This window comes from Malaclemys terrapin, chromosome 2, assembly GCF_027887155.1.
Source record: "Malaclemys terrapin pileata isolate rMalTer1 chromosome 2, rMalTer1.hap1, whole genome shotgun sequence".
Classification (NCBI taxonomy): domain Eukaryota; kingdom Metazoa; phylum Chordata; order Testudines; family Emydidae; genus Malaclemys; species Malaclemys terrapin.
Window position 1 is genome coordinate 57,960,419 of NC_071506.1, and position 22,730 is coordinate 57,983,148.

The 22,730-nt window shown below is 41.4% G+C and overlaps 1 protein-coding gene and 1 long non-coding RNA gene across 3 annotated transcripts in view; one reads left to right on the forward strand and one right to left on the reverse strand.

Annotated features, from left to right (window-relative positions):
- Positions 1–11,465, forward strand: part of LOC128831184 (uncharacterized) — a 157,965-nt gene extending 146,500 nt beyond the window's left edge. For both annotated transcript variants that reach the window (XR_008443773.1, XR_008443772.1), the window contains exons 4-6: positions 6,335–6,425; positions 8,679–8,761; positions 11,033–11,465. This is a non-coding gene — a long non-coding RNA (uncharacterized LOC128831184). The remainder of the gene's footprint in view (positions 1–6,334; positions 6,426–8,678; positions 8,762–11,032) is intronic.
- XKR9 (XK related 9) lies at positions 1,675–21,989 on the reverse strand. The gene is made up of 6 exons (XM_054017417.1): positions 21,760–21,989; positions 20,398–20,507; positions 18,547–18,731; positions 15,477–16,054; positions 3,150–3,373; positions 1,675–2,536 (listed from the first exon to the last, which is right to left on the reverse strand). Exons 4-6 carry the CDS (start codon positions 15,746–15,748, stop codon positions 1,893–1,895), a joined length of 1,140 nt encoding a protein of 379 aa, XP_053873392.1. The 5' UTR covers positions 15,749–16,054; positions 18,547–18,731; positions 20,398–20,507; positions 21,760–21,989; the 3' UTR covers positions 1,675–1,892.
- Positions 21,990–22,730: the final 741 nt, after the last annotated feature.

The window sequence follows — 22,730 nt, forward strand, 5'->3', positions numbered from 1 at the left end:
CCAGCTCTGTCTCTCTTAGGTGTGTTGGCTCTGCAGGGCTAACAAGAGTAATATAGAGTAAAAGCTTATTGTAATCACTGCAGTAAGCCAACGTGACACAATACACACAGGAAATAGCTCTGCTGCACTTCAAGGGATTTAGATCCACCAAAATGTCAGGCCTTCCCCCAAAGTTTAAGGGACACTTGCTGGTCAAACAGGCATTTTCCTGGTATCACCTATTTACCGTCTGAGTCTCTTTTCTCAACTTCAGTTTTCTCCCTGCCCCATTTTCCCTGCTCCCATGATGACATTATTTGGATGTGTGAGTTCTCATGGAGGAAGGAAAGAAGGGAAGGGGGGTGAGGAACTGAGGAGGGCTGAACAAGTGACTCTATAACTGAGCTAAAAGCCAGCAGCTCTCAGCTGTTTCTCCCTGTTTCATTTAATAAAAGGCTCTGGCTATTCATTTACTTTCCTTATGCAATATACATTAAGCATTTCAAATAACTATATTGAAAGGTTGTCTGATTTCACTCTAGTATCTAGCAAGCACCTCTCTAGAAAAATTCATTATTTTGTGATTTCACATCACTTCTTGGCGAGATCCCTATAGCAACAGTACATTAGAAGAACTATTCTTCCTTTCTCCAGTGGCAAAGGCAAACTTGCGTCATAAAAGGCCATGTAGTTGTATACCAGGACTCTAGCCTTCCCTATGCTGAGACTAAGGCTATGTCTACACTACTGCGGGATCGACGCTGCTGAGATCAATATACCGGGGGTCAATTTAGCGGGTCTAGTGAAGTGCTCTCCGGTCGACTCCGGTACTCCACCGGGAACAAGAGGAGTAAGGTAAATTGATGGGAGAGCACTTCCCGTCAACCCAGTGCACTGTAGTCACCGCAGTAAGTTGACCTAAGCTATGTCGACTCCAGCTACATTATTCATGTAGCTGGAGTCGTGTAACTTAGTAGTGTAGACATAGCCTAACACTTAAAGCATTAAATCTAAAAACCATTGGGAGAGAAATGTTTCAAGGGAGATATCTCTTCCTCTATGTGAGATTCCTGCCTTCAGCTATTAGCTATTTAGGCTGCAGTGCTGGTATAATCCAGGTCTGCAAGCTATTGGCATCTGAAAATCCACACAGGGTGTATGGGAGGATGAGAGCACAGCAATGAAACAGGAGGGTGTGTTACCAGAGCATCTGTAAAATATACTGATTGAGCACATCTCCCCAAAAGCTTTTTCTGGCCAGGTTCCTATTGCACTGCGGCCAAATTAAAGTTACTCTTCCCTGGTAGAACTCCCAGGGTAGGGCTGTGGGTTTGTAGCTACTCTTCCTAGTGAATACATGTACCTCTCTCACTGGGAGGGTAAATCAATCCTCTGTGATCCCTGTGTTCAGGTACAGTTAACATATCACAGTCCTTGGTTATTTCAGATGAAGCTCAGGCCTTTCCCACTGCCAAGTAAGGAGATGTGAGCCTTGTTTTGAAGAGAAGTACATTTCAGAAACAAAGATGATGTCAACAGTAACTTGATTTGGTTTTATATTTCCTACATTCTGTGTGGAAAAAATAAAACTGGGTTTGGGTGGGAGGGTAGGATTGGTTGGTTGTTTTGCCTTTACAGGGGCTATTTTTGTATTTTATTTATTTTGCAAGTGATGGAAAAACACCAATATGCAGAAGTGCTTAGTTCATTTTATAAAGTCTTTGCTTTGTAGAGTAGTACAGCAGAACCAATAATTATTCAGAGCTGATAACTACTACCATTCCCATTAGCAATTATTTTACTTGAAATGCTCATTGCAAGTATGAAAAGTAAAGACAGAGTAACTAACAGTCCCCCAGGCAGTATTTGCTTTGATTTGCACATATTTAAAAATTCACATAATTCTATAATGTTCATGGCATTATGAAATTTCTTATTCTACTGATTTCTTCTTCTCTTTCTCTTGGTAGTCCATCAACTTTATCTGAAGCACTCTCTTGTTTGAAATAAATAGTGGGATGGAAAAATTTATAATAAACAAAAAGACAAATAATACCTAACCCCAGAGTGAGAACAATTGTGATGCTCACAAATGTAAAATATAATTGCTCAGTAACTGAAGTCTTCCAGAACAAACACACACACATTATGCCTAAAGTTACAACCATATGAGTGGCATAATAACTAGAAATATACATTTTTGTTTTTTTCCCCTTGACATTAAAAAATGTAAAAATAAGAATGATCCCAACAACAGTCCTGAATAAAAATTCCATCCTCTTAGATTTGCAAAACGTAGTGTGTTGCTTCAAAGTCCAGCTGAAGCCCAAAGTCCAAAGAAATATTAGCAGAACTATACTACTTATGATATTTAATTGGGTGACCAGTGCAATACTCAGTATCCAAGAAGTCAGTGTGAACAGTTTGTACAAGAGGTAGATTAACTTAGGAGGCACCCCAGAAAATTGATTATTATCAGGCAGAGATTTTCGTAATGATATCTGATAGTCAAGAGTTGACCAGGAAATGCTGCAGAAAGATGTGATGATGGAAGCGTCTAAATAAAACACAAGGATAGATGTTAGTTCCATGGAAAAACTTCATATATTTTGTAAACATTCTTTATATCTGAGAGGAAGAATGGTCCAGTTGTTAGGGCACTTGTGAGACCCAGGTTCAATTCCTTGCTCCTCCACTAATTTCTGTGTGACCTTGGGTAAGTTACTTAGCCTTTCGATGCCTCAGTTCCCCATCTGTAAAATGGGGATAATAGCACTGCCCTACTTCACAGAGGTATTGTGAGGAGAAATATATTAAAGACTGTGAGGTGCTCAGTAATGGGAGCCATAGAAGTACCTTAGATATCTCCCTATTCAATAAGCGAAAACAAGATAGACTACTCTGAAATTATTCAGTTGGTTACATCCATTAGCTTTCACTTATCAAACACAATACAATGTTATTGTTAAATATTACTATTACATATTACAGTGAAACTTTTCCCAGAGTTTAGTAAAATAGATAACCTAATAGAGGAGGTTTTAAATTAAATGTTAAATAAAATTGTACTGGGATGTGACAAGGAATACTTTAAAGTGTTACCTAATACTAGGGATTGCCTTCTTAGTGGAGATTTAACTATATTCAACTTTCGAATGAGAGAGACTTACACTGACTGAAGGCAGCCTTGTCATGCTCCATCAGGATGTAAATCTGAAGAATGAGCTGGGGTGTGGTCTCCAGGAAAGTCTTAAATACCCTGAGCATACTAATATCAGTCACTGCATCAATGGCGCATTTATGAATGATACTGGCAGGGCCCCCAGTAAGTTGATCTCCTGAGCTGTTTTGTTTAAAAGCAGCCTGGTAGCCATCTTTCAATGCAAACCAATACCTACAAAGAGAAATATATATATATAAATTTGGTTATATGGGGTTTATTTTAAAAGCACTGTTCTAGAAAATAGTAAAAACTAATTAAGATTTCAGCCATTTTGTTCTTAGTTCAAATTATCATTATTTGTTTTTAATTATCTTTGAATGGAATCCTTTACTTCTTACTAATGCAAAAATGCACATTGAGGTTAATGTTAGTGATGGGTGCAATCTAGGAAACTAAATTGAATGGAATGAGATTGGCCTGAGTAAAGATCATAGGACTGAGTTAATTAACTTTAATTTCTTTAAACACGATATATTTCTGAATCTCCCCTTTGCTGCCTCTTGTCTCCTTCTCTTTAGGATGACACTCTGATTCATTTTGCATGCACCCAAATCCCTAGATGTACACATGCAAACTAGAGATTGTGCATACATGAAACTATGTGTGTATGCATGTATCCCTTAACATGCACGTCAGCTGATTTGCACATCTACATCAAATTTGCACATTCTTTTGTAGCTTCATTTTTTAAAATCTAGCCCTAATTCTTTAAGCTGTTTCTTTTCTAAACACCCATAGAGACTTTCAATATAGAAAATAACTCTCAGGGGACACATATTTCAGACAATGACATGATCTGGACGGTGCCATATGATAAATCATATTCTTTGTCAGATATTGAGGGCATATAAATGACCTCTCAAAACATTTCTATTTTCTCCTTAAGGCTATATAATCGTTTCCTTTGAAAGAAAACTAAATGGAATGATACATTATACTGGAGCTAGTGAATCATGACAGATTTACTTCCTGCCTTGCAAAGTACCTTTTCTGTTCAAGATATCTGTATTGCCATGTGGGAGACCTAGGTTTAATTCCCAGTACCAAGTCATTTTTTTTCAGCCCTAGAGGAGTTGGCAGGGCTGTGGAAATAGTGTGCTTAGCCTTAGCCCCTTGAGAAGGGGGAATACTAAACTCTAGTCAAAAGAGACACCATCTGGATATTTAAGGAAGCAACTGTGATCATCTGCACACAGAAATCTATTCAGTCCTCCTTGGGGAAAAAATGATAGCTGCAAGCAGATGTAGGACCAGATTCCCAGCTGGTAAATCAGTGTAGATCCTTTGACGTCAAGAGTTACACCTGTGCTAGATAAGGATCTGGTCCATTGCCTCCAAAGTGGAAGTTTAAAGTAGGGTTGGGAAAACCCTGCAGATAGTAGATATGGTGAGCCAAGTCTAAAAGAACAGGTTCTAAGGGCTAATTACCTCATTTATTTCCTGTGGAATTGTTTAGCAATAAACAAAGAGCCTTTCAGAACCAGTTAGCAACGAACATACAAGAAAGAACATCCCCTAATAAGTATCCATGTAGGCCTCACCCCTGTCATCTTTCAAGGCAAAGTAACAATCTCATCCACTGAGTGCTTGCCCAGTGATTCATAAACATAATCATAAGTGATTCATAAACATCTGGTGTGCAAATTGCTGAGGAGAGACCATTCAATTATCATTGATTCCACTTTCAAATCATTGGAACTTCCACTAGCCTTGTCCAAAGAACCTATTCTGACTCCACTATTGACAAAACAGTGGAAAAACAGCTATTCCACTAGGGAATTAACCTTTATTGTGCCTACTTTTTTGGTGTTGTGTCCCGTGGTTTAGGGTTTTCCTGAGAAGGCTGGTTCCAGCTCTGAAATATATACTAATGGTGAACAAATCTTAGAAGTTCAGATTAGGCTCAAAGTAGCATCCAAAGTTTGGACACTTGTCTGATATGTTCAAGCCTCTTTGCTTTTCAAATCAGACTGTAAAATACACCAAAAAAAACCTCTTGACTCTATTTGTGCCTGAAATACCACATAAAAAAATAGGCTGTTTTCAGAAATGCTGAAATGCCATAAACTTTCTAAAGCTCAAAAATATTCATATTTTGAGGTAAGTTTCCTAATGTAGCCAAACCACTTCACATGATTAGAATATACACCCTCATCACAATGCCTTTTGCACGCAAAAAAAGCTGCGAAAGTTATAATTTAATTTAAAATAACACAAGATTTATAATATAGACGCCACTCCCCTTCAAAAGAGAGCTGTTTCAGAGCAGAGAGCTAGCATGTGCAGCATCTAAACCTTTTGCAGGGCACCTATTCAAGTAAATAATTTCTACTATACCCTTCATTGGACACATGCAGAGATCTATTTATCTGTTTTATACTGCTGCCCATCACCATAGTACTGAAACTTTTCCATGTAAAATTAATAGTGAAATTCTGAAAGGATTCTAATGCAGGGGTAGTTTAAGCTCCTTGTAGAGTTGTTCTGGGGGCTTCCAGTTACAAGGCCCAAAATTCCAAGTGTGACCTCTCTCCCTGCATTTGGCCAACTATTCTACAGTGCTAGCTGGGGGTTCACACCAAGGACATGGGTGGGGAAAATAGTGATTGTTTACACAAATGGTGAATGCATCTGAGGACTGAGTTAAAATGGGGAAGCTACAACCACACCTGGCTGCTTCAGCAGAGAGTGAATAGGCATGGAAACTGAACTTCTCTTTTCACCAGTGTAGGTGGGTGATCCCTCCAGGTCAGGGGTGAGGCACATTGCTGGCCTGCAGTGCTGCAGCGCATGACAGATTTCAGTCATCTGAATTTTAAATATGACACTTTTCACCAGCATTAAGGGCCAAATCCTGCTCTGTGGCCATGGAGGATACAGATCCTATGACAATGCTGTGCTTTAACAGAGAAAAAGGAGAGAGGCAGGGTTTGAACATCTATGCCACCTGCCTGCTGCAGTGCTCTGCTTTGTGGGGGCTCCCTGTGTCCCAGCAATGCACTAACCATTGTCCCCAAAGAAGGCAGGTGTACACCAGCCTTGGGGCTAAGCATTGCAGCAGTCACAGCTATGGAGCAGCTACGCTACTACTTCATGGCCTAGAGGACTGATTCCATGCTCTTCTCCTTGCAGAGATCCTTACAATGCAGCCTTGACACGCAAGCTGTGCACTACTTCCATGATTTGGCTCTGACTCCATTACTTAAAAGAAAGAAACTCACAGGTGGAATTGTTTTCTTGTATTACATTTGTTGCATATTTATTTTACTGTGTTCTGAGTAATCTCCCATAAATAAAATCCTACACTGCTTGGCAAAACATCTGTAACTTTTTCAAGTTATAAAACAATTAAGAATGCAAACATCTGGTTCTTGCCTCCAAAATGTAAACATCTGTATAGTTTTCAATGTTTTCAAGAAAAACTGTTAAAGTAAATCAACCTGTTACACACACTCAACCATCAGAGCCTGAGTTTGTCCAAACACCAAGTAAAAGTGCAAATCTGATGCACTGAATATGAGCTCCAGAGCTCAGTCCTGGGGGAGCAGACATGGTACGAGGTGAACACCTCACATGTTGTTAAAGGGATTCCTCCAGAATAAGGTATGTACTGGATATTATAGAATCATAGGACTAGAAGGGATCTTGAGAGTCATCTAGTCCAGTCCCCTGCCTCATGGCAGGACTAAGTATTATCTAGACCATTCCTGACAGGTGTTTGTCTAACCTGCTCTTAAAAATCTCCAATGATGGAGATTCCACAATCTCCCCAGGCAATTTATTCCAGTGCTTAACCACACTGACAATTAGGAAGTTTTTCCTAATGTCCAACCTAAACCTCCTTTGCTGCAATTTAAGCCCATTGCTTTTTGTCCTATCCTCAGAGGTTAAGAAAAACAATTTTTTCCCTCTTCCTTTTAACAACCTTTTACGTACTTGAAAACTGTTATCATGTCCCCTCTCAGTCTTCTCTTTTCCAGACTAAACAAACCCAATTTTTTCAATCTTCCCTCATAAGTCATGTTTTCTAGAACTTCAATCATTTTTGACGCTCTTCTCTGGACTCTCTCTAGTTTGTCCACATCCTTCTTGAAATATGGAACCCAGAACTGGACACAATACTCCAGTTGAGGCCTAATCAGTGCGGAGTAGAGCGGAAGAATTACTTCTCGTGTCTTGCTTACAACACTCCTGCTAATACATCCCAGAATGATGTTTTCTTTTTTTGCAACAGCGTTACACTGTTGACTCATATTTAGCTTGTGGTCCACTATGACCCCCAGATCCCTTTCTGCAGTACTCCTTCCTAGGCACTCATTTCCCATTTTGTATGTGTGCAACTGATTGCTCCTTCCTAAATTGAGTACTTTGCATTTGTCCTTATTGAATTTCATCCAATTTACTTCAGACCATTTCTCCAGTTTGTCCAGATCATTTCGAATTTTAATGCTATCTTCCAAAGCACTTGCAACCCCTCCCAGCCTGGTATCGTCCACAAACTTTATAAGTGTACTCTCTATGTCATTATCTAAATCATTGATGAAGATATTGAACAGAACCGGATCCAGAATTGATCCCTGCAGGACCCCACTCATTATGTCCTTCCAGCATGACTGTGAACCACTGATAACTACTCTCTGGGAATGGTTTTCCAACCAGTTTTGCACCCACCTTATAGTAGCTCCATCTAGGTTGCATTTCTCTAGTTTGTTTATGAGAAAGTCATGAGAGACAGTATCAAAAACTTTACTAAACTATCAATTACCTATTCTCTCATGATAGATTTATTAGAATGTTCATAAATTATAAATATTTTAGCATCCATTCTGGCCATTCAGGCAGCTCATTTGAATATAAAACTTACACTTATATAATTCTTGAAACAACCCAACATGTCATTTAGCACCTGTAGATCTGTATATGAGCTGAGTGCCATAAATAGACCGACATGCAAAATCAGGTCTATAAAAAAAAATTGCTCATTACAAAATAGCAACTACAGCTGTCAGCGATCTCGGCAGTTTAAAAGAACAAATTTCATCAACTATATTACAAATGATACCTCACTTTACTAAAAGTGAAAGATTTTTTTTTAAAATTCACTCTTTATTCTGTTTGTTTATAATATGTACTCCCTCATTTTGGACAATGAAAACAGATTGTCAGTTTCACTTTCTTTAAAGTTAGTTCCAATCAATTTTGCTTTCAGTTTCTTATGTATTAGCTCAAGGTTGCAATATTGGGAGGCAACACTGTAGGAGAGTGATTATTTTTAAAGATATATATTTCCTTATTAATTAAAAATATATCCATTAAAAACATTTATATTGATCTTAGATTTGTAGGGGAGAAGTGTTCACACACAACCTAAGTTCTAGGACAAATTTGATTTGGTCATGTCTCGCCTATAGGGCTAAATATAATCGTGCTATTTTTAAAACAATAACTGTTAAATAATATCTTTTTATTATTCTAGAGTTTACTAAGAATTTGTTACTTGACAGACTACAGAACAGAATGTCATACTTTATTTACTCCTGAAAATATCACACGTCTGCCGTAAGTATTCAGCTGTCAGTTACTGCTTCTAGAAAGCGCATTCATTTTGATAGAAACTTGGCAGGGGGGAGGGGGAGAGGAGTGGTTCTGCCTTTGTGATATTGTCTTCACAGGCTGGAATGGAAATATGCTTCCATTCCAAAGTGTCTGGAACAGAAGGATCTTTTGGATTCCACTCTCCATCTTCTGCCTTGAGCAGAGAGCAGGATTCAAATCAGACAGAGCTAGCTGTGAGGGCGCAGAAAATCACTGTGGAATGTAATCTCTGCTGCTTTATTTCCCACTGTGATCTCTGATTGACTATCTCCTTTTATTTTAATAGCAGGTTCTAATTATTTTTCACGTTGCTAAAATCTAAGGGCCGGGTTGGTCATCCCCTACATTGGGGAAATCTGTGACAAAGGCAGGAATCTTTGCTTGTTTCCACTCAAAATATCCTCTTCATCATTTCATCAGGTGGGCCTGTTCTCCTATGAAACTGGCCTCCTAAAACCATGGCAACATGCACAGGTCAGGGATGCCTGTATTTATTGCTTTGTGACATCCCTGGAGGCATACCTGCTGCTTCCATAGATATGAGCCTTGAAGGATACAGTGTTGTCAATGACTCCATGCTAGCTGCTTCTCCTTAAACCTTAAAGGGAAGTCATCTCTTCTGTATGTTAATCTTCTGAACACTAGAAAGGGGCAGTTTAAGTTCTCAGTAGTTACAAAACTAAGTTTGTTTTATTTGTTTGTTTGAAGGAAAATACCACAAATACATATTATTACTTAATCTCTAGTGCAGGGGTGGACAAACTACGGCCTGGTAGCCACATCTGGCCCTCCAGATGTTTTAATCTGGCCCTCAAGTTCCCGCCGGGGGAATGGGGTCCGGGGCTTGCCCCACTCCAGCACTCCAGCCGGGGAGTGGGGTCGGGGCTAGCCCTACTCTGCACAGCTCCCAGAAGCAGCAGCATGTCCCCCCTCTGGCTCCTACGCGTAGGGGCAGCCAAGGGGCTTCGCACGCTGCCCTCGCAGCTCCCATTGGCTGGGTAGGGGGGACATGCCGCTGCTTCTGGGAGCTGCTTGAGGTAAGCGCCACCCCTGCCCCCCTCCTGCCCCCAACCCCCTGCCCCAGTCTTCACCCCCCCACCCATAGCCAGATGTGGCCCTCATGCCAAAGTCTGCCCACCCCTGCTCTAGCGCAATTAAACTATTGCAGCACCCATGTTAACATCCTCTCTGAAATTTGGTCTTATAAATCCTCTACTTTTTAATGTAAATTGCCTCCCTGACCACCAGTGGAAAAAGAATCATTTTTCTTGGAGAACTTCTTGCTATTTGCATAAGTTGCTTGAGGTATAGCCACCTCTGTTCTGCATTGGTATTGCCTTGTACAAAATCCATACTTGTAGCAACAGAGCCTTTTGAAGTTTTGCTCTGAAATTCTCTCATCACTTTTTGTAAAATGCCTTGACATAGTCCAGGGTGCCACAAAACACACAAACTCATTCCAATTCCTAATGGACTTAAAAATTCAGCTTCATTAAAATGATTTTCCAGATGCATCTGCCCCTGTTCAGACAAATGTTTCTTATCCCTGATTTTACATATCAAGAGACATGATGGCAGCTGCTAACATAGCCCTGTGCTGTGTCACAACCAGCTGCTGAAGTTCAATCTTTCTCAGGTATCCTGAAACTCACCTAGACTCTGATCCAGAAAACTGCTCCAGACAGGTGGACCTCTGAACCCAGGAGTAGGGCTGCTGAAATTAATAACCCCTTTCCTCCAGCATTCACTGTTAATGCTTTGTCCTATTTGTGTTTATCATTGTCCTGTTGTCTGATCTGAAACCTACCAACACCTATGGGAGCCTTTCCATTGACTTTACATGGGCTTTGGATCAGGCCGCAAGTAGGTAGATTATGTCAGCTCTTGTTAAATCACCAATAATCGTAATAATTTAGTTCCATTAAAAAACTGTTGAGAATAAACATTATGTTAAAGGAATTAAATGTTTACAATTCTTTCCATTTTAATAATCTAAGCTCTTATTAGCAATATAAACAAGGATTTTTAAATATATGGGTGACAGAATACACCCCTGTATTCATACCCCACATTCTATTGTAATAATCTTTGTACAAGGTATGCCTTTTAAGGTATCATTTGAAAACTCATAATTTGCTGGTCAGTTTTGTCCTCATAAAATGTGTGTCAACATTGTATATGAAGTTATAAGATTCCCCTGTATGATGTTATTAACACATGTTCCAAAACACACAGCCTGCCCAGGCAGAAGTCAGCAAACAGGTCTGTCCTAAACAAAGGAATGTGTGCTAAGCAGTAAACAGGATCATGAAGCAGGAAGGGAAAACAAAGGAAGCTCAAACAGATGGAAAAAATCCAGTAGGGAACATCCTTCCACATAGACTGTCTCCTGTTTCTCAGCTGGAAATGTTTTTCAAGAGTGACAATGAAACTATAAAAAGGAGGGGCAAACACACCAAAGGACCCCTCTCTCTCCCAGCCCATTGCATTCTCTGCACTTGAGAAGACAAAAGAAACAGCCATTGGACTCTGGGGAAGGGGTCCTGACCTGTAGAGATTGGTCAGTAATCTTGCTGGAAGCATGTGGTGAGAAATTTTGCTTGAATCTGATATAGTTTAAGTTAGATACTAGAATGCATTTTTTCTTTATTTTTCTTGTAACCATTTCTGATTTTTATGCCTCATTACTCATACTCAAAATCTATCTCTTTGTAGTTAATAAACTTGTTTTATTATTTGATCTAATCCAATGTATTTAAATTGAAATGTTTGGATAACTCCATTTAAGATAATAAGCTGATATATTATTCCCTTAAAGGAATAACAGTATTACTATATTTGTACTGTCCAGAAGGGGGCTGGACAGTAAAGGATATATATCTCTGTGGGGAATCTGAGACTGGGAGTATGTTGGGGTCACCCTGCAGTATAACTAAGGCTGGTGAGTGGCAGGCTGTAGTTACACAAACACATCTGGGAGTGATCTGCATGCTGGAAGATGTTTGTGAGCAGTAATGATTGGAGGCTGCAGCAGCCAGGCATTGTAAGGCACCCCAGACTGCAGGCCAGGAGAGTAACAACCCCCACCCAACACCGATCTGGAGTGCATCCTGGTATGTCACAACATGGTTTTAATATTTATTGTTGTTAACATTTATATTGAGATAGCACAGCAAGATTCAGCCCCATTGTGCTAGGCATTGTACAAACATATAATATTCCCTGCCCCAAAGAGCTTACAATCTAAAAGATAATTATCAGGTGTCTGAGACAAATGACAACCAGTGTGGAGTGTGGAAGAAAGGTAACAAATAAATATGATAAGAGGTGTGTAATACTTAACCACTTAATAGTAGTGATCACAGCTCTCCACCTGCCTAGCCATTAAGTTGTACTTAACAATGTGAATTACCACAGAGGTGAGTTTTGCATAAGGACTTGAAGGAGGACTAGCTATTTTACAGATTTTCACTGGGAGCTTTTACCAGCGCAGGAGGGGAAGCATGGGATAAAATGTGGAAGTTCTTGTTGGAAAAATGGAGAACCAGATGGTTGACATTGACAAGAGTGAAGGTAGGAGTCAACTTTGTAATAAATTAGGTAGCATGGTCAGTCAGATAGCATGAAGCAAAACTTTGGAGGATGTTGAAGGTTGGGAGAAGAGGTTTGTGTTTGATGCTGTCATGGCTACAGGGCAAATTGCACCTTAGACTCCTTTTAGTCCCTCTCAAGTGCACCCCTTAGCTGACAAGCCTGGCTTCCAGCATCTTGCTTTGGGTAGAACCATGCGGAAGCAATCACTCTCAGGCTGGATCTCTGGGCTACAGCCCCCTAGTTCCCAACCACATTAACAACACAAGCCCAAGTTGTTTTTTGGCATCTGTAAATTACCCTTCAGGAGTCTGTAACAGCAGTGACGCAAAAACTTTGTCTTTGAAACCATTATTTATTCATTCCTCAAAAGGTAAAAGTATTTAGGAAAATTGGTTATCATGCTGAAAGGCCTGGGCAGATACTTCCTTACTTAATCTCTCTATCCATAGCTCAAAGAGGTCCAGCTTATTCCCATTTCTGAGTTGGGAGAGCCAGCCTGTCCTGCTTGCAGTATACTCCCTCTGTCAATCTGGGTGTCAGATTCCATTTGTTGACAACCCATTCCACACTTCTCCTCCCTGAGGCCAGATTGTTTTAGGTTTAGGATTCTCTTTGATTCTGTGCACAGCCTTGGCAAGAATAAACCATTCTAGCCTGGATAGAGCCAGATATAGGTATTCCCCAACAAATAGCTTTTCCATTGCTTTCTCCAGGACTCTTATCTGTGTCACTCCTTTGCTTCCTGCTAGTTTCACCCTTAGCCTTCTTTGATATAACTCCTGGCAGTTAGGCAGGTTAATATCAAACATAACCTGATGAGGATATATTTATTTTTAAAAAATACACCTAATGCCCTCTTTCTCCTCAGAGAAGGGGAGCCAGAGGAGGGACTTAAAGAAGAGGTGACAGAGCAATGAACCAAGAAGATGATCTTAGCAGCAGCATTTTGAATGGATTTGAGAGGGGCAAGAGTATACAGTGAGAAGAGGAGGGGCCAAGGACAGAGTCCTGAGAGACTCCTACCAAGAGAGGGAAGCTGATAATGTCCCTTTAATACTGAAGGATAAATCTCAGTATAGCTACCCTGTTTCCCCGAAAATAAGACAGTGTCTTATATTAATTTTTGCTCCCAAAGATGCGCTAGGTCTTATTTTCAGGGGATGTCTTATTTTTCAGAAATGAAAAATGCCTTATTATCGGTGGATGCCTTATTATCGGGGAGGTCTTATTATCGGGGGGATGCCTTATATTACAACGAGAGGCAAAACTGTAAGTAGGCCTTATTTTCGGAGGATGTCTTATTTTCGGGGAAACAGGGTAGACAAATCCACCAAATATATGGGTTTGCTAAGAAGATAAAAACTTGGCCAGACAGATAACAGGGACATTTCTAGCCCAAAATTAAAATCTTGTAAAAACAAGCTTTTATAAAACCTAACACCAATTTTCAAAATGAAACAATCCTTTTAAAACAAATAAATATTCCGCAGCAGTGTTAGAAACACTAACATTGCAACAGGAAGAACATGAAAGTAAAACTGACTGTAAACAAAAGTGAAACTTATTGAAAGAATATATGAGAGGCGAAAGTAAAGAAAGAAAGTAAACAGTGATAAGTAAACCGGATCTTAAAAATTATTTCACTCTTAATAATCTAAGGTTTACAGGTAAAGAAAGTTGTTTGAGATTTTTCAATTGGCATAAATGCACCTTTTTAGAATGTCCACAGTTTATAAAAGTATTTTAAGAAACATTTAAAATTAGCATTTTCTTCTATGAAGTACATGCTAAAGCACATAATTATAGTGTCTTTGGCAAGTCTACATTTTCCCAGCAAGAAACCTGTTACTCACAACAATCATATCCGTAGATGGATTAAGATCCAGAACCTCTGAATTTCTCAACAAGAAGTTTTCACATCACTTTTAAAAGGGAAGTGATGTGTAGTCTCAATATAGATGCAAACTGAATTGAAAATTACTTTTCAAAGCCACAAACAGAGCTGAAGGAAAAATTTTAAATTTACAGAACATGCACCTGTCAGCAAACAGGGATTCTAGTCACCATGGACATGAGCCTGCAAAAGACTCACTGAAGAGCTCAGTGCTTAATACCATGAGTAATCGCTCATTCCTGTCCTCCAGACTCAACCTTCTTTCTATCCATATCACTGCACTTTCCATGTTAATGAATTTCTTTCACCTCAGCTACCCTCAGAGGCAATTCTCCCCTAAGTATCACCCTAAAAACTTCTTTTTCTTCATCAGTTACACAACTGACTTTCTCTGTCCAGCATTTTTATGTAATATGTCCTGTATAAAGAATGTGGTGCCAAATGAAATTGAATTGTAACAGTTACAGCTAAAATAATTATTGATAAGGAAATGAAATAGGTAAGACTTATATCTACATCAAAAATGGAGGGCCAAATTTACCACTAGCATAAGGGAACACAATTCCATTGACATAAATAGAGTTGTGGTTGCTGTCACAGCAGTAGATTTGATCTGGAAGTTGTATTAACATAACAATAGGGCTTCTGGTTTAATGGGTTATTAATTTCATGGGGGGGTTATTTTTAGCAATATTTGAGTTTTATGTAGATGTCAAAAAACTAGGGGGTTTTGGGGCTCTTTGTACATACTGTAATGAGTAATGTATATTATATAATGAATAATCTCTTTGTAATGTTACCTAGTGCACTTAACGTTGTACTGTTTCAAACTGCACTATGTTAAAGCACAGGAAGGAACCTTTAGTGTGTACCAACAGGGTCTACACAGACCAATTAATGCACAACATATTAGTGTGGTTTAGAAATCACACCCCCGAATTAGTCCGCATTAATGCTCTATGTAGACAAGGCCTTAGATACAAGTAAGCACTTCAGGTGTTTTTCCAGAGTTTATGGGATAAACTCTAGTTTTAATTGATTGATTGATTGAATTTGGGGTGTTTTATTGCTGTTTATCAGTTAAAACCTAAAATCAGCAGCCCTGCATAATTAGCTGACATTGAAAGTTCATAGTGAACCACATAAAAGCAATATGATTTATTTTTGTAATATTTGAAAGTTGGCATTTACCTTGTAAAAATTCCACCATGCAAGAAATGAAGTAGAAAAATCCAGTTCAGCTTCCCAGGATCAGGGCTTCCACAGTCGTCTTTAAACCATTCATAACTAAATATCTGTACTATTATTGATGACAGCAACCTAAAAACCAGTGTCAAGATACCCAAAGAATATTGTCCCTCACAGAAATAGTTACTAGTGACCCAGATATCTGCTGCAATATCAGCTACATAAATTACAATTCCAAGAACTGACATAGTAAAATTCCACTTAGTAAATTTCATTCTGAGTTAGTTTTTCATTATTGTCACTGTGTTATCACTTAATATAAGAAGGAGAAGAAGTCAGAGCATGTCTAAATACACTCTTACATCTAGTGATACAACCTTCTCAGCATGTTTTCTATAAAGCAAAGCTGTAGTGTATATTTTCAGTATGGAAAATTGAATCAAAATAAAGAGACTTCAAGTTTTATGTTCTTTGCTAGAATACTAAACTAATTCCATTGCTACATGTCCATTCCAGAAAGCGTACATGTAAACATCTTTTTAATTACGCTGGTAGATGTCATTCTTCCTAGTTGCTGGCTCCTGAAAAGAAGAATAAATGAAGAGTCACCAATAACAAGAGCAATAATTCAGAAAAGCATAAAGCCCTCCAGCAAGTCACATAATAATTTAAAAGGAAAAGAAAAGTGTATGGGAGATGCTCATGGACAATCACTGGGGAAGATAAACTTCTGACCAGTTGAAATTACTCTCCTGACAGCAGTGATTCTGAACCTTGCCCAGTACCAGTGGAACTGTCTTGTTATAAGTAGACATTTCTAAGTGTAGAGTTAAGAGATGCTAAGAAACAAGCCCATTACCATGAGCTTTTTAAACCTCAGTTAGTGTGGGTAAAGATGGTGACTCCTTCCCAACACTACTCATTAAGACAGAATATTCATGAAAGCCAGCCTTTCTGGACTCTCAAAAGGTATTAGAGGCAAGGTGCGTAAGGTAATATCTTTTACTCGACCAACTTTTCTGTTGGTGACAAATACACACTTTTGATCTTACACAGAGCTCTTTTTCAGACCGTCTTACCTCACCTACCTTGTCTCATTAATCCCCTGGGACTAACATGGCTACAACAACACTTTCAAAAAAAGTGTCTTCCACAGTCAACAGCTAATCCATGAGAATCTGGGCTTGTTTCATGATACTACCTTCTTCCTCTGCCTCTGAGTGCTCACAAACAGTGGAGAACAATCATACCTTGAATACACATCATTATACAGCTACACGCATTGTGTGATTGGAAGACTTTTCACTGTTTAATGGTTTTATCTTTCATGTTTGTCCATATTCAGTGACTACAAAAGATTACCCCTTAGAGGCTACTGAACAGGATCGAGATGAAAGATCATTCCTGTGCAGGAATCGCTAGCCAGACCCTGCCTTACTCAGGGCCGGCTCCAGGCACCAGCCCACCAAGCATGTGATTGGGGCGGTGCCTGGAGAAGGGGCGGCGTGGCGCCTGGAGAAGGGGCGGCTCGGCAGGGGGGTTCCGGCCCGAGAGCGGGGCCGCGACTGGGCTCGCCGCCCTACCCGCAGCGCTCCGGCCGCCGGGGAGAGCGGAGCCGCAGCGGGCTCGCCGCCCTCCCCCCGGCGCTCCGGCTGATCGGGGAGAGCAAAGAGCCGCGGCGGGCTCGCCGCCCTCTCCCCAGCACTCTGGCCACCGGGAAGAGCGGAGAGCCCCAGCCGGGCTCGCCGCCCTCCCCCCGGTGCTTTGGCCGGTCGGGGAGAGCAGAGAGCTGCGGCAGGCTTGCCGCCCTCCCCCCAGCACTCTGGCCGCCGGAGAGAGCGGAAAGCCCCGGCCAGGCTCTCCGCCCTGCTCCCGGCGCTCTGGCCGCCGGGGAGAGCGGAGCCGCAGCGGGCTCGCCGCCCTCCCCCCGGCGCTCCGGCTGATCGGGGAGAGCAAAGAGCCGCGGCGGGCTCGCCGCCCTCTCCCCAGCACTCTGGCCACCGGGAAGAGCGGAGAGCCCCGGCCGGGCTCGCCGCCCTCCCCCCGGTGCTTTGGCCGGTCGGGGAGAGCAGAGAGCTGCGGCGGGCTTGCCGCCCTCCCCCCAGCACTCTGGCCGCCGGAGAGAGCAGAAAGCCCCGGCCGGGCTCTCCGCCCTGCTCCCGGCGCTCTGGCCGCCGGGGAGAGCAGAGAGCCCCGGCCGGGCTCGCCGCCCCCCCCCCAGCGCTCTGGCCGCCGGGGAGAGCGGAAAGCCCCGGCCGGGTTCTCTGCCCTGCTCCCGGCACTCTGGCCGCCAAGGGCTCTCTGCCCTCCCCCCAGCGCTCTGGCCGCTGGGGAGAGCGGAGAGCCCCGCCCGGGCTCTCTGCCCTCCCCCCAGCGCTCTGGCCGTCGGGGGCTCGCCGCCAGGAAGAGCAGAAAGACACGGTCGGGCTCTCCACCCTGCTCCTGGCGCTCTGGTCGCCGGGGAGAGCGGAGAGCTCCGGCCTGGCTCTCCGCCCTCCTCCCAGCGCTCTGGCGGTCGGGGGCTCGCCGCCAGGAAGAGCAGAAAGACACGGTCGGGCTCTCCGCCCTGCTCCTGGCGCACTGGTCGCCGGGGAGAGCGGAGAGCCCCGGCCGGGCTCTCCACCCTCCTCCCGGCGCTCTGGCCGCCGGGGAGAGCGGAGAGCCCCGGCCGGGCTCTCCACCCTCCTCCCGGCGCTCTGGCCGCCGGGGAGAGCGGAGAGCCCCGGCCGGGCTCTCCACCCTCCTCCCGGCGCTCTGGCCGCCGGGGAGAGTGTAGCCACGGCGGGCTCGCCGCCCTCCCCCCGGCGCTCCGGCCGGTCGGGGATTGCAGGCCCGCGGCCGGGCTCGGCGCCCTCCCCTGCCGTGCTGGGGGGGGGGGTGCGGCGGGTGGCTTTTTTGCCTAGGGCGGCAAAAAAGCCAGAGCCGGCCCTGGCCTTACTGTAGAATATGTATCCTTATTATCGGGGAAGCAGATTACAGTTCCTACATTTAGGTTGCCTAACAATTTCCATTATAATGATTTTTGTGACTTTTTCTTTGAGAATCTCTCACGCCTCTATTGTTTTCAACATACCTTTGATATTCAGCAGAGGTAATGCCCTTGAGGGATCAGTCTTGGGATCAATCTTATTTAACATTTTCATTCATGACCTTGGCACAAAACGTGGGAGTGTGCTAATAAAATTTGCAGATGACACAAAGTTGGAAGGTATTGCCAATACAGACGAGGACCGTAATATCATACAAGATCTGGAGGACCTTGAAAATGGGAGAAATAGAAAAGGGATGAAATTTTATAGTACTAAGTGCAAAGTCATGCACTTAGGGACTTACAAGAATTTTTGCTCTAAGCTGGAGACTTCTGAGTTGGAAGCAACAGAAGAGGAGAAAGCCTTGGGTGTATTGGTTGATCACAGGATGACTCTGAGCTACCAATGTAATGTGGCTGTGCATCAGGCAAAAGATTTCCAGTAAAGATAGGGAAGTGTTATTGCCATTATGCCAGGCACTGGTGAGACCTCATCTGGAATACCATGTGCAATTCTGGTCTCCTGTGTTTAAGAAAGATCAATTCAAACTGGAACAGGTGCAGAGAAAGGCTACTAGTATGATCAGAGGAATGGAAAACCTACCTTACGAGAGGAGACTCAAAGCGCTTGACTTGTTTATCCTAACCAAACAAAGGCTGAAATTAAATATGATTGCTCTCTATAAATACATCAGAGGATAAATATCAGGGAGGGAGAGGAGTTATTTAAGTTAAGCGCCAATGTTTACACAAGAACAAACAAATATAAACTGGTCATCAACAAATGTAGGCTTGAAATTAGACAAAGGCTTCTAACCATCTGAGGAGTGAAGTTCTGGAACAATCTTCCAAGGGGAGCAGTGGAGGCAAAAAATCTAACTGGCTTCAAGACTGAACTCGATAAGTTTATGGAGGTGATGGTATGATGAAATTGCCTAGAATAGCATGTGGCCCAACCCTCCAGGATTGTCCTGGAATTAAAGACTAATCTTTAAGTAAAGATTATGCCATGTAATGAAATCTCCAGGAATACATCCAATCAAAATTGGCAACCCTACCCATTTGCGACTGCTAGTAGCAAAAATCCCCAATGGTTGGAGATGGAGCACTAGATGGAGAGGGTTCTGAGTTACTATAGAGAATTCTTTCCCAGGAGTCTTGCTGGGGGGGTCATGCTGACATGCTCAGGGTTCAACTGATTGCCATATTTCGGGTCAGGAAGGAATTTTCCCCAAGGTCAGATTGGCAGAGACCCCGGGATTGTTTTGCCTTCCTCTGCAGCACGGGGCACTTGCTGGTTTAAACTAGAGTAAATGGTGAATTCTATGTAACTTGAAGTCTTTAAATCATGATTTGAGGACTTCAATAACTCAGTCAGAGGTTATGGGTCTATTACAAGAGGAGCGGGTGGTTCTGTGACCTGTGATGTGCAGGATGTCAGCCTAGATGATCTCAATGGCCCCTTCTGGTCTTAAAGTCTATGAGTCTATGAGCTGTGGAATTGCATTTTCTTTGTCTCATAAAATTCCATTCAGTTTTTGTTGAATTATAAACTGTTAAAAGTCACCAGTTCCCTTCTATTCTCTCACGTGCATGTGTCCGGAAAATTTTGGCAGCATACCAAAATAACCAAACATATGAACATTCCAAAATGTCAGGCTCACACCACAACCAAAGCAGTATGACAGACACTTTATGGGGAACACCTGGGGGCAGCCAGCAGAGCCAGGGCAGGAAGGATTGGAAGGAAGAGAGTTGGGCTGGGCTTGCTTTGGATTTTTGGACACCTGCCCACTAAGAAGTGAACTGAGACCATTAGCTAATATGACATAGACCACAAGAAAGATCCTGACAATTCTTAATTGATATTGACCAGACCAAATTTTGAATAGTAACCTAGCTATTATGAGTCTTCTGTTCTGTCAACTTCCTATCTCAAGTCTTGGCCTAGCTGTGGTCAGTAGAGTGACGTACTCTCAGAACTCAGATACCTGGAGTCCCTTCATCTGACAAAAAAAAAAAAAAATTGTCACTAACTTCTTCCAAATATCAACAGCAATTAACATGATCTGGGGAGGTTAGGGGAGTAAACTTTGGTACACAGTAGTGCATGAGCTAAACTGAACTTTGCTCTTACTAATATTTCATAACCTAATAATTCTTTCATTTATGTAATATTTAAATTGGCAGCCTGTGAGATATATTTCTTTAAAAAAAAATAATGCTCTGAATATACTTGATATATAAGGATCACTTCACTCACCCTTAATATTTAACTGCCATTGTAATGGGTCACAGAAACTACTGTACAGTTTTTAGGACGGTGGATGAAGAATATATCACTATTTGAAAATATAAGAATGTAGCTATTGACCACTACAGGAGGCAGAATAAGACTTGATGAATAAACAGTCTGATTCAATATGGCAAGTCTTATGCTTCTATTTGGACAGGGATAATATAATTGTTGATGTTGATATGTTCCAGGTTAGCAGGATTAACATGTATAATGGGCAATATGCTATGGGATACCTGGGGGCAAGTTTTTAGATGACTTCAATCATGATCTGTGATTTTTGTGCTTGAAATATGTGTGTGTAAATTGGGTAGTTGGACTTCTAATTACTCATATGGGCCCCATCTCTGTACCCTCATTTCAGTATCTGAGCAACTCATAAACATTAATGAATTCATCTTCTCCACACTCTTCAATAGGGAAGCATTATAATCAATATTTTGTCAAGGTAGCACAGGAAGTCTGTCACAGATCCACAAACTGAATCCATATCTCCCAAACTTCACTCTACTGCCTTAATCACAAGACCATGCACAAATGCCTTTTTGCAGATGCATCTGAAATCTCAACTGGAAATCTGACCCTTAATGTATACAAGTGTTTATGTGTAATCTATGACAGTCCTTCCAATAGTTAAAGCATCTCCTAATGCCATGTGGGATACAAGTTCAATGCTGACTTGGAGAAGGGTGTTGTCTCCTATGCCCTACAGCACCTGGAATCTCCTAGTCCCTGATCCAAGACCTCTAGGCTCAAAACTTGCTTACCATACAAGATCTGTTAAGATATCATCCATAAGAAGTACAATTTAAGTACCGTGTGCTGCAAAATGTGCCCATTCTGAAACCCAATATACCTTTACACAGTCATTCCGAGATAGAGCAAAAGCTGTAAAATACTAAAAAGTAGACCTTTACCGCTTGAAATATATTTAAAAACACTATCATAAAATGCAAACTTACCTTAATACCTGCCACAGACAAGTCAAAGTTTTCACTGTAAAATCCATAGTCTGCTCCAAGCAGCTTTGAAGGTCTGAACATTTCTCATACTTTCACTGTGTGTCTCGAAAGTTTGCCATCAGCAAAAGTGAAAGGCTACGTGCCATAACGGAAACTGAAACTTAAATCACCTGTTGACCATGTGACATAGTTAATAAACTGCTAGCTATCTGGAACTGTCAATCCTTATGAATGTATACATTATTGGAATAAGAATTCTAAAACAGCCTTTATCTATGGATTTTTAATATAGTCCTAAAATAAAGGTTATTTAACTAAATCTCATTTCATGTCTTTTATTCCATGAAAGTATATCCACTTGTTGAAATAACACTGGTTTCTTAAGACTTATTGATCAAAATCAATATACATATATATGTAGATTTAGCAAAGCCTGTGAATATATTTGACTTATTAATAAATAAAGAATTGTTCAGCAGTTGTCTTTGCAATAAGATACATTGTAAAATGTATACAAAAGGTAAGGGTTTTGCTTTTTCATGCAATGAGATGAACAGATGGCAGATTAATGTGTTTTGATGCTTGGAACAGGTAAGTGTACAAAAAAATTCTCCCTGGCAAAAATGCAATAATGGGGAAGCATAAAGATTCAACAGATTGAAAAGGGAACGTCTGCTGATGGCCAGAAAATACATATATTTTTTTAAAAGTGTTTTATAGCCGCAATTGCAAAGGTATAAAAATAACAAACAAACAAAAAAGCTCAAACAAAAAAAAAACCTATCTCACTAATACTTCTAACTAGCAGCTTCTAAATTATATTGGAATGATTTATTTTGTGAAATCATCTGCATTACCCTATTCAGCAAAGTTTGTATAATAAACACAGAATTATATTTCCATGCTTAGGCAACAGAGATGCTATTATTTAGCCTCAATGAAAAGCTTTTACTCTCAGCAGTTATACATAT

Excerpts from the sequence above, each read along its gene's own strand:
- XKR9 (XM_054017417.1), bottom strand. The coding sequence starts at position 15,748 with ATGAAATTTACTAAGTGGAATTTTACTATGTCAGTTCTTGGAATTGTA. Across the intron at positions 3,374-15,476 it reads CATGGTGGAATTTTTACAAG|GTATTGGTTTGCATTGAAAG; the intron begins GTAAATGCCAAC and ends TTCTCTTTGTAG. Across the intron at positions 2,537-3,149 it reads CAAGGCTGCCTTCAGTCAGT|ACGCTTCCATCATCACATCT; the intron begins GTAAGTCTCTCT and ends TGTTTTATTTAG.